Source organism: Oncorhynchus mykiss, chromosome 26, assembly GCF_013265735.2.
Source record: "Oncorhynchus mykiss isolate Arlee chromosome 26, USDA_OmykA_1.1, whole genome shotgun sequence".
In the NCBI taxonomy this organism is placed as follows: domain Eukaryota; kingdom Metazoa; phylum Chordata; class Actinopteri; order Salmoniformes; family Salmonidae; genus Oncorhynchus; species Oncorhynchus mykiss.
The window spans coordinates 48,612,157-48,622,167 of record NC_048590.1 but is presented as its reverse complement, the minus strand read 5'-3'; the positions used below and the strand labels follow the sequence as shown (position 1 = coordinate 48,622,167).

General features: G+C 44.4%; 1 protein-coding gene across 10 annotated transcripts in view; it reads left to right on the top strand.

Annotated features, from left to right (window-relative positions):
• The first annotated feature begins 3,275 nt into the window (after positions 1 to 3,275).
• LOC110487445 (transducin-like enhancer protein 3-B) overlaps positions 3,276 to 10,011 on the top strand; it is a 56,016-nt gene continuing 49,280 nt past the window's right edge. For 4 of the 10 annotated variants that reach the window (XM_036963953.1, XM_036963952.1, XM_036963949.1 and 1 more), the window contains exons 1-5: positions 4,319 to 4,773; positions 5,451 to 5,655; positions 6,705 to 6,805; positions 7,095 to 7,158; positions 8,962 to 9,006. In XM_036963953.1, the coding sequence (XP_036819848.1) occupies positions 5,632 to 5,655; positions 6,705 to 6,805; positions 7,095 to 7,158; positions 8,962 to 9,006 (234 nt within the window). In that variant the 5' untranslated portion in view covers positions 4,319 to 4,773; positions 5,451 to 5,631. Of the gene's footprint in view, positions 3,397 to 4,317; positions 4,814 to 4,977; positions 5,269 to 5,450; positions 5,656 to 6,704; positions 6,806 to 7,094; positions 7,159 to 8,961; positions 9,007 to 10,011 lie in introns of those variants that run through there. The other 6 variants (XM_036963951.1, XM_036963948.1, XM_036963944.1 and 3 more) reach the window with 4 other exon arrangements.

Sequence of the window (10,011 nt, the reverse complement as noted above, 5' to 3'; positions counted from 1 at the left end):
CGAGTGAGCCGACCCCCTATACCAGCTAGAATCGAGAGTCTTCTCTTGCTCTGTGTGTCTCCCGAAGCAGCAGGCCCCATCTGAACCGAGGGCAGCTATTGATTCCTCTAACGATGTGGGAAAGAGCTCATTGTGACAGAGTTTTTCCAGGAGCCTCTTGTCCCCGTTTACCTTTAGTGCCTTAACGAATTGGCCTGATAGGCAGCTGTGTTTTCAAAAGGCTTACACGCCACAGGTTTCTTTGGAGAGGACGGCCTCTTTCATGGCAGGATTAGAGGCAAACCCATCAGCCCCAGATAGGATTCTCTGAAGGGAAATTCCTCAAGAACTGGCTTCACTTTCTGCGGCGTCTGTTTGTGAAATCTGGCCGTGTGAGATGAACAAATAGAGTCTCTCTGGAGGTTGTTTTTTTATATAGGGATTTGATACAATCCGCACAGTGCACAGCCTTTGTAAAACATTTTTGGCAGCGAGGGCTTTGATAATGCTACTCCTTGTGTTTTTAAGATATGGCTAAGTGGCTGTTGATGTCAGAGAATGAGAATTGCAGAATGGTAATTGGCTCCGTTCCCCTAGTTCGCTCGACAGCAGCATTCGAACCAATGCGGGCCTGGGGCTTCTGCCAAAAGCCTCCATCTTTATTTTTTCCCCTCCCTCCCTCGCTCACTTTTTTTTTTGTTTGGCGACACTGCTCATGTCTGCATTTGTCCCTTTTGATAAGACCCTTTCATCCTGTTTGCATTGATTACTGGCTGACGAGTCACCCTGATACACTCGGGGCCCTATTCAGGCCGGCCTCGCTGCACACTGGGCCCATTGTGGCCAGGAATGTGTCTCCTTTCAGGGCCTGAGCCCGCCTATGAAAGCATGTCAATAATCCTGAGACAGCGGTGCTCCACAATACCCCGACTCGCCATGGAAATAAGGCCCTCATTTTCCGCTCCACTAAGGGGAGAGTGCTGGCTGGATAGGAGAGAGCAGACGGATGAACGCGAAACATCAAACCCCCAGCTCACCATCCCTGCTTCTGGGTGGGGGGCGATAGCCTAGCTAAAACGGCATAATGCTAGCATTTAGCTAAATTAATATGTGAGAGTGTATTGTGTGTGCTCTTGTAAAAATGGATCCAAAGTCCCCATTTGGTTACGTAATAAAAATTGTGAGAAATCCTGCATGAGTTAACGTAGCCCATTCTGCACTTCACAACTGAGGTCTCAATAAAAAAATGTAAAAAACCTTTTGGACCTCATTTCAGGAAGTATCAGTTCTGAGATGACGGTAGTAGTGGCTGGAAGGAACCAGCAGTAGGCTTGGCCGTGAGACTGTGGTTTCGGCACCGGAGGTTTGTTTGAGTAGAGAGCGTAATTCTGCAGGCAGAACAAATGGGATTCTGGTCTTTAGCGGCCACTAAAACCACTGAAAACAGACATCTGTTCTATTAATTTGGGGGCTGGTTTGCGGGGGCCAGGTAGGGCTGTGGGAATCCGATTGTAAGCCTGGAGATGGAGTGAAAGATGGAGGCCGATCATCGCTCTGCAAAGAATTAAAACCACCTCTGCAAATAGCCCCAGTGTGTGTAGAGCCCCGGGGTGGGAGTTTCACAGCGTCCAAGGTTCCAGTGTAAATAAACAGTGCAGAGGTCTGCGAGGGTGGAGGGCCTCTTCTCCCAGAGGTGAAGACCCTGGCCTTTGTTGCCTCCTAATTCAGGCCACTCTTTATTGAGGATGAGGGAAAAGTGGGTCTCTGTGTGTGATATTAGAATGCAAGGTCCACCGTGTGTGTGTGTGTGTGTGTGTGTGTGTGTGTGTGTGTGTGTGTGTGTGATCAAGACTTTCAGGTCTTCTCCATGTTTTGAACTCCAACCACAGCGCACTTATGGCCAGGTAATGGTTTTTGTTGATCGTGTTTTTTTTTATGGAAACTGATCTGGGTTATTTACATAGTTTCTTTCCCATACTTTAGTAAAATTGGTAGACTAGCAGCCCTTTGGCCCAGCTGTACTATTTGGGGCCTTTTATTATGCATTCGACCTCAGCCCAGAGTCTTTATTCCAGCCCTCAACTAGCCCACGTGGGCCAGTCCAAAGTTTACAGTGAGGTAGCCAATGAGGAGTGGTCATTTTCTCCCTCCTTTGAGCGAATGACCCTGCTAGCCTCCCTGAGCGTAAACATCTGAGAGGCATCCAATTAAAGTGGTGATATCTTCAGGCGTTTGAAGGTTCATCTGAAGCAAATGCCGTTAACTTATAATTTACACATAGCTTACACTTTAAAACGTATACCATGTTTATTTGTTTCTGCTTTCAGGTCTGCACAGATGTTGTGGTAACAAAAAAAAGAAAGATTTTTCACATAGTGGAAAAGTCAGAATGAAATATTAGTTTGTTAACCATGTATAAAACTAGGTCGTTTTAGTGATGAAAAATATAGGCCCAGCGCGATCATCGGCTCTAGCGCGATGAATAATTTAGTGATGTTGAGTAAACAGGAGCAATAATTAGGTTCACAGACATGATGTCGACTTTGGTAATAAATCATTACCTTTATTTAGCAAACATGCATATACCCTATATTTACTTTTCTATAAGGCCATGAAGAACACTATCACGACCTCATCCTGCTTGCTTATAAGGCTAGCTTTCCAAAAACAAGGGATTAAACATGCATATACCCTATATTTACTTTTCTATAAGGCCATGAAGAACACTATCACGACCTCATCCTGCTTGCTTATAAGGCTAGCTTTCCAAAAACAAGGGATTAAACATGCATATACCCTATATTTACTTTTCTATAAGGCCATGAAGAACACTATCACGACCTCATCCTGCTTGCTTATAAGGCTAGCTTTCCAAAAACAAGGGATTAAAAATGCATATACCCTATATTTACTTTTCTATAAGGCCATGAAGAACACTATCACGACCTCATCCTGCTTGCTTATAAGGCTAGCTTTCCAAAAACAAGGGATTAAAAATGCATATAAATCTCACATTTTTGTTCTACGGAGGAAAAAAAACAAACCCCAATGAAGACAGAAACTGTTGGCTGCAATGAGCCAATGTTAGAGCGAGGTAAATGCTTTGTTTTGCGGTAATACAAATGTATTCGGTGGAGGAGGGGGGAATCAAACTGATATTTAGCCCCTACTAACTCCACCCCCCCACACTCTTTTGTTTTATGCAAGGCTCTTTTTACCACATGGTAGTGACAGATTGTTTGAGCTGGAAGGAAAAGCCATTCGAAGCTAATTAAGCAGCCATTCCAGGGACTATTTGCAGGCAGGAGGGAGAGAAGCACAGGCATTTGTCAGCGCTGAGCCCCGCGTGGTATTGATTGACAGCATGGGATCCTGACTGACAGCCTTTGCTGCCTCTGGCCAATTGTAAGCGAGGAGGTAAGACAGCTGCACAGCCATTGGATAACGAACAGTGACGGGAAGGGGAGCCCCACGTGGGGCTGAGTATAGCGAGCAACACGTGATAGGCTGACTTCCTCGGGCGCAGACATGTTGTACCTTTCAGCGTTGCCGATATGAAAGCTTGTTGATGGTTAAGGTCTTATTAAAAATGTAGGTCGATCAAATCAGTCTGATCAATGAATACATTTAATCCCCAATTTCTAGTATTCGTGTTAGATTTATGCAAGGGCTATGCTTAGTAAATTCAATCATTCTTAATTAAAGGCTTTCAAAACTACGTGATGGAGCAAATAATTCATTAAACACTACAGTCCTAAATGATTAAGCTATTTGTAGGCTGGATCTTCTAAGATAGCAAATTATAGAACACATACTTTCTTCAGAGCACATTTAATGTGCTTGTGAGTTTCAGATTTCAGAAACTGCAGTGTAGCCTATTCTAAACGTTTAAATGACGCAAGTAATTAGCTGATATAGAAAAATAGTTGCTTAATTGCTAGGACACTTTTTAGTCCAGAAACACAGGCATGCTCAGCATTCAAATTTGATTTTTACATTGTATCTAACATTATATGAGATTTAACCATGTGTACCATGCTGCACATGCCCATGTCTGCATCACATGAGGGATTTAATATATCAATGATTAAAAGTCAAACAGTATATTCTGACATTTGTGGCAGAAACATTTATAATTACCTTTGTTTATTACAAGTTCGTCAGTTGAATACCAGTTTAGATCCAAAATGGCGAAGATATGAGGTCATATATCACAGTCCAATGGGAACACAAGGGTACTATGTACCCCACGTGGGGATATCCCTCTCTGATAGGCTAATGCAGCTAAACTCATTCGGAGAATCCGATTGGCTTGTGAGTGGCCCTCTCGCGGCAGTTGAGTCCTCGTGTCAGTGCACAGTCTGTGTGTGGTACAGCAAGCGTTGGAAAAACTGGGTACATCGAATGCAAGCAATTGCTTCGTTACAACATCCAACTTTTCTACGATTTAACCTCTTTTAAATTACAAAATTGTATTTGGATTTACTAGAAGACTCGTCAATAATTGCATTTATCCAAGAAAGGCTTTCTTGGAAGTTTTATGCGGTCAACAACTCGTGTAATCGACGGCTCTCCGACGTCGGATCTGAAAGGCATTGTCGAGGCAGGTCGTGCGGCGCCACGAGATCACCGAAGTTCCAAGGCTCGGCTGGGACAAGGATTCCATGTAACCAGCGATTACTTTTGGATCATTTTTTCATTCTCATAAGGAAGGTTACCAGCCGAGGATTGTGAAAATTCGTTCAACAGAGGGATTATTGCCGTCGTAGGGGAGGGGAATCAATCGAGACAAAGGTAAAGAAGAAGACCCGAGAAGAGCCCGCTAACAAGACGGGTAGCTTTCATGGCTGGGCTACTTTGAAAACAGCAGTGTGTTTTATAACCAAGCTTGGTGGACTGAATGTCATAATCCCGCAGCCCGCTTTGTCGTATATTCTGTTTTCCAGTTGCGCTCGAACACTGCAGCTCGGCGATCAGCAAATTGTTACATTTGTTGCGAATGCAGATAATACATTGTATCGTGTTTATATATCAACTTTGATTGTAGCAAGGCTGGTCTTTTTGGTTTTGGATAAATTGTTACCCGTGCTACGCGCCTATTGTAGTTTTTTTCGTCTGCTAGTGTAGCCTATTATCACTCTAGCGTGAAGGCTTGACACGCCAACAAACCTGTCAAGCAAACCCATTTAGATATCACAATTTCCCAACATGTCGGATAAATATGTGCAAATCGAGAATAGCGGTTTATTATGACATGTATTTTTTTGAGAGACGGACCAGGCGATGATAGTGAGTTAAATTATAGAGGCTATAATCTGCATATGCCATTGACTAAATTCAGCAAGTATTTCCTTGCTGTCGTCACGAGCATATTTTGAAGCTGTGTGCGTGTTCCGATTGCATACTCCGTTCATTTAGCTAATATCCATTCTGTTCTGCTTTTTTGTTATGTTTGTTTGTGATGGTGAAAGGAAAGGGGCTTAAAATCAACAATAAAGATCGAGAGATCGGAGGGTGGAAGTGTGTTCTCCGCCGCGGAGGATTGGCATTGTCCGACCGCTTGTGCGCACAGGGAGGGGTGGCGGACTATCGCACATCTACTCGGATTACTGAAGTATCCCCCGATTTCCCTCAAAAAAGGATACATTCAAGATGTATCCACAGGGCCGGCATCCGGTAAGTATCCCAGCTCTTGAGATTATTATGCGAATTCATGCAAATGTACCGCCTTCAAAATAATTAGCTTGTCAGACACGAGCTCGTGATCTGCACCTTACTATTTATGGTCTGCACGTCGAGTAGCCTAGTCCCTCTGTTTATGGCGCTCGACAACACGTTTCGACAGGAAACTGAAAATAAACAATCGATTCACGTATAAGATTCTTATGAGCAGTTTCAATAACGAAAGACGGCCAATATGTAAGAGGGGAAAAAATATATTTTCAGAGCGAATATTTTTTTCCCCTCTAAATTTCTCCAAGCTGCTGCATTGAAGCAGTAGCGGATATGCTGTAATTATCGAGCTTACTGCACGGCATCATTGGCATGCATTGAATTCCTCACAAATCAGGTTGTGATTTCCCCTCCCTCTCTCTCTCCGCTCACCCCCCTTCCCGTGCTCTTTGAGGACGGGCGCACTGACCCGCCTCTGTCATCGCACTCTTGAGTGATAGTGGTTCTTCCCACCATTATAAAAGCGGCCACCAGGCAGGGCTCAAGGGATCGTTTGGGTACCACACTGACAAACCACCATTCAGCAGCAGCAAAAATAATTTTACACGGAAGAGAGAGGCCTGTAGGAGAAGGAGGCTAAGAAAGCATGATGAAGGATGATGATACTATTTTGCCATCTTTCTGTTGCTATTGATTATAAATAGACTTATGTTATAGAAATGGGTTGAGATCTAGGTGTTATGTGTTATAGTCTGTTATGTTATATAAATGGGATGCGATCTGATCTAGGTGTGATGTGTTGTAGTCTGTTATGTTATAGAAATGGGCTGAGATCTAGGTGTTGTTGTAGTCTGTTATGTTATAGAAATGGGTTGAGATCTGGGCGTGATGTGTTATAGTCTGTTATGTTATATAAATGGGCTGAGATCTGGGCGTGATGTGTTATTGTCTGTTATGTTATACAAATGGGCTGAGATCTGGGCGTGATGTAATAGGTGTGGCTGCACTACCACTTCATTGGGGTTATTGATATCAACACTGCTTTTCTCTAGGCACCACACCAACCAGGGCAGCCTGGCTTCAAGTTCACCGTGGCCGAGTCCTGCGACAGGATCAAAGACGAGTTTCAGTTCCTGCAGGCCCAGTACCACAGGTAATGGCATCCATTTTTACAGGATGTACTTCAGCTGAAAGAACCAGGCTAGGCTACTCATGATCAATCTAGTTAGAGATGTCTGCTAACACTGGGCTAACACTGGTAATATCAAGTTGATTTTGGGTATGTAGAATTGAGATTTTTCACATGGTACAACTATATTGAGTGATTATGGTGTCTTGTGTTTCTAACCAAAGATTTCTGTGAAATGGACTAACATGTATTAATTATGTAATAAAACATCAATATTGGCTAATAATAATGGACCATATTTCTCCTCTTTCAGTCTCAAAGTGGAGTACGACAAACTGGCCAATGAGAAGACAGAGATGCAGCGTCACTATGTCATGGTAAGAATATCACACTACACACAAGTACAATCACTTCCTGGAACTAAAACCCTGCATGTGATGGTTAGTAAGATGTGTTATTATTTTCCCTCCGATGAAACGGTAACAACCGTGGTTGTTTGCAGAGGCAATTTGAGTTACATTTTTGGGTCTATTTGAGATTGTTGACTCATGATCATCCCTGTGTGGTGATTGTCCAAAAAGGGGCATTGGGGCCTCCTGTGATTGGAGGAAGTGTGTGTGTGTGCGCCTATAGAGAAGGAGTGGGTGGGGGTTGTTGTGAATCTCCACCAGAGGTCAAATGTCCGGCCGTTGATAACAGGGCGTGACGGACGGGGCTTTGTGATGATGGGGGGGGGGGGGGGGTCATAATGGCTCCGTGGCCTCTTTTATGCCTCTGACCCCCTAAGGGTTAATGACTGGCCTGCTGGCTTTGTGTGTGAAGCTGATTATTTAGGGCAGTATTCTCCCAGGGTGAGCTATGGCCTATGGGCCTTCACATACCCAGGGCCTTCCTGACACATCCAGGGCCTTCTAAGACACCCAGGGCTCTCATTAAGGATGGAGAGAGTTTGGGGAGGGGGATAGAAGGGACCCCCTGGCCAGGTAGACAACTAGTTAGTCACAGTGGAGTATGGCATTTTATATTTTAGCCTAGCTGTTTAGCGGTGGCCTCTTATCCGGGATGACTTGCAGACAATACTGTGGCCTATGGCTGAATGACCTCATCAAGTAGAGGACATAGTCAAGTGAAGTATTACCATAAAAAAAAAAAAATAGCACTATTAACCTTTTACATTGTTGCCATTTTAGAATGTGACTTAACTCCAAAACAACAGCTCCAACTGATCCATGTTCAAACGTTCCCTTTAAAATAAAATAAAATCATTTTCAAAGCCCCCCATGATCAAATAGAAATTGTAAGTGTAGATGGTACAACGTTATTTCTATTTACTGAGTATTTACTGTCAAGCTACAACATTGATCCAACTCAAAGAGCCTAGCTGAGGTTCTGGGTAACACAAAAAGGGCTGGTGAATGAATGGAAAATAACCAGTCAGTCCCTAGACATGATGTAACAGAGGCCAAACTCTGAGCTGAGGCCCCGTGCATATAAACTCCTCTTATCTTATTTGTCCACGCCAGGATTGACTTTAACCAAACGCACTGGTACTTTAGTTAAACATTATTTTTTTATTCTGAGGAAATGCATGCACCGGTTTAGCGGTAGTGTGTGAGAGGGGGGTTGTTAGATAAACAGGATGGACTAACTAGGCCTCATCTGGCAGCCGCCAGTTCACGCCCTGATAGTGAGTATCGCTATGGATGTCTAATCTACGATTGACAACAATCTATTTGTTTTGAAAGACTCGTATTTCGCCAGACTGATTGAGTTAGCAACGTAGCATTTTAAAATCGGACTGTGCTCAAAAGAAGTGGATTGGAGTCCTGTAGCTTAGCATTTACCCTATCCACTCAGACACGGTTCACCTCGCTCACCCCCTAGACTCCCAAAAAGAGCTTGAAGAACAAAGAAAAGGATAGAAATAGAGGGAGAAGTAGAGGGATCACTACAGCCTTTGAGCCGGCCTGGGTGGAGGATTTCAAGTGTTAATCAGTAAAGGGCTACGACAGCTAGTTCTCTCCCTTAAGCCATGCTTAGGAGTCCAGCATTCTGACATGCAGACTGCTTCCCATGGAAAAGCTGGTTGTCACTTGTCCACTATATTCCTTTTTTTGATATTCTAACTAGTAAATGAATGGGATGTGAATGTTTCATTGTGTGACTCTTGTCTTTTCCAGTACTATGAGATGTCCTATGGGCTGAACATTGAGATGCACAAACAGGTATGTAGCATTATCCTCATCTCTCTACTTTGAAAGAGTGGTTGTTAGTATATGGGCTCTCTATCTGTCCAGCGTATGGGTTCTCTATCCGTCCAGCGTATGGGTTCTCTATCCGTCCAGCGTATGGGTTCTCTATCTGTCCAGCGTATGGGTTCTCTATCCGTCCAGCGTATGGGTTCTCTATCCGTCCAGTGTATGGGTTCTCTATCTGTCCAGCGTATGGGTTCTCTATCTGTCCAGCGTATGGGTTCTCTATCTGTCCAGCGTATGGGTTCTCTATCTGTCCAGCGTATGGGTTCTCTATCTGTCCAGCGTATGGGTTCTCTATCCGTCCAGCGTATGGGTTCTCTATCCGTCCAGTGTATGGGTTCTCTATCTGTCCAGCGTATGGGTTCTCTATCTGTCCAGCGTATGGGTTCTCTATCTGTCCAGCGTATGGGTTCTCTATCTGTCCAGCGTATGGGTTCTCTATCTGTCCAGCGCATGGGTTCTCTATCTGTCCAGCGTATGGGTTCTCTATCTGTCCAGCGTATGGGTTCTCTATCCGTCCAGCGTATGGGTTCTCTATCCGTCCAGCGTATGGGTTCTCTATCCGTCCAGCGTATGGGTTCTCTATCCGTCCAGCGTATGGGTTCTCTATCCGTCCAGCGTATGGGTTCTCTATCCGTCCAGCGTATGGGTTCTCTATCCGTCCAGCGTATGGGTTCTCTATCCGTCCAGCGTATGGGTTCTCTATCCGTCCAGCGTATGGGTTCTCTATCCGTCCAGCGTATGGGTTCTCTATCCGTCCAGCGTATGGGTTCTCTATCCGTCCAGCGTATGGGTTCTCTATCTGTCCAGCGTATGGGTTCTCTATCTGTCCAGCGTATGGGTTCTCTATCTGTCCAGCGTATGGGTTCTCTATCTGTCCAGCGTATGGGTTCTCTATCTGTCCAGCGTATGGGTTCTCTATCTGTCCAGCGTATGGGTTCTCTATCTGTCCAGCGTATGGGTTCTCTATCCGTC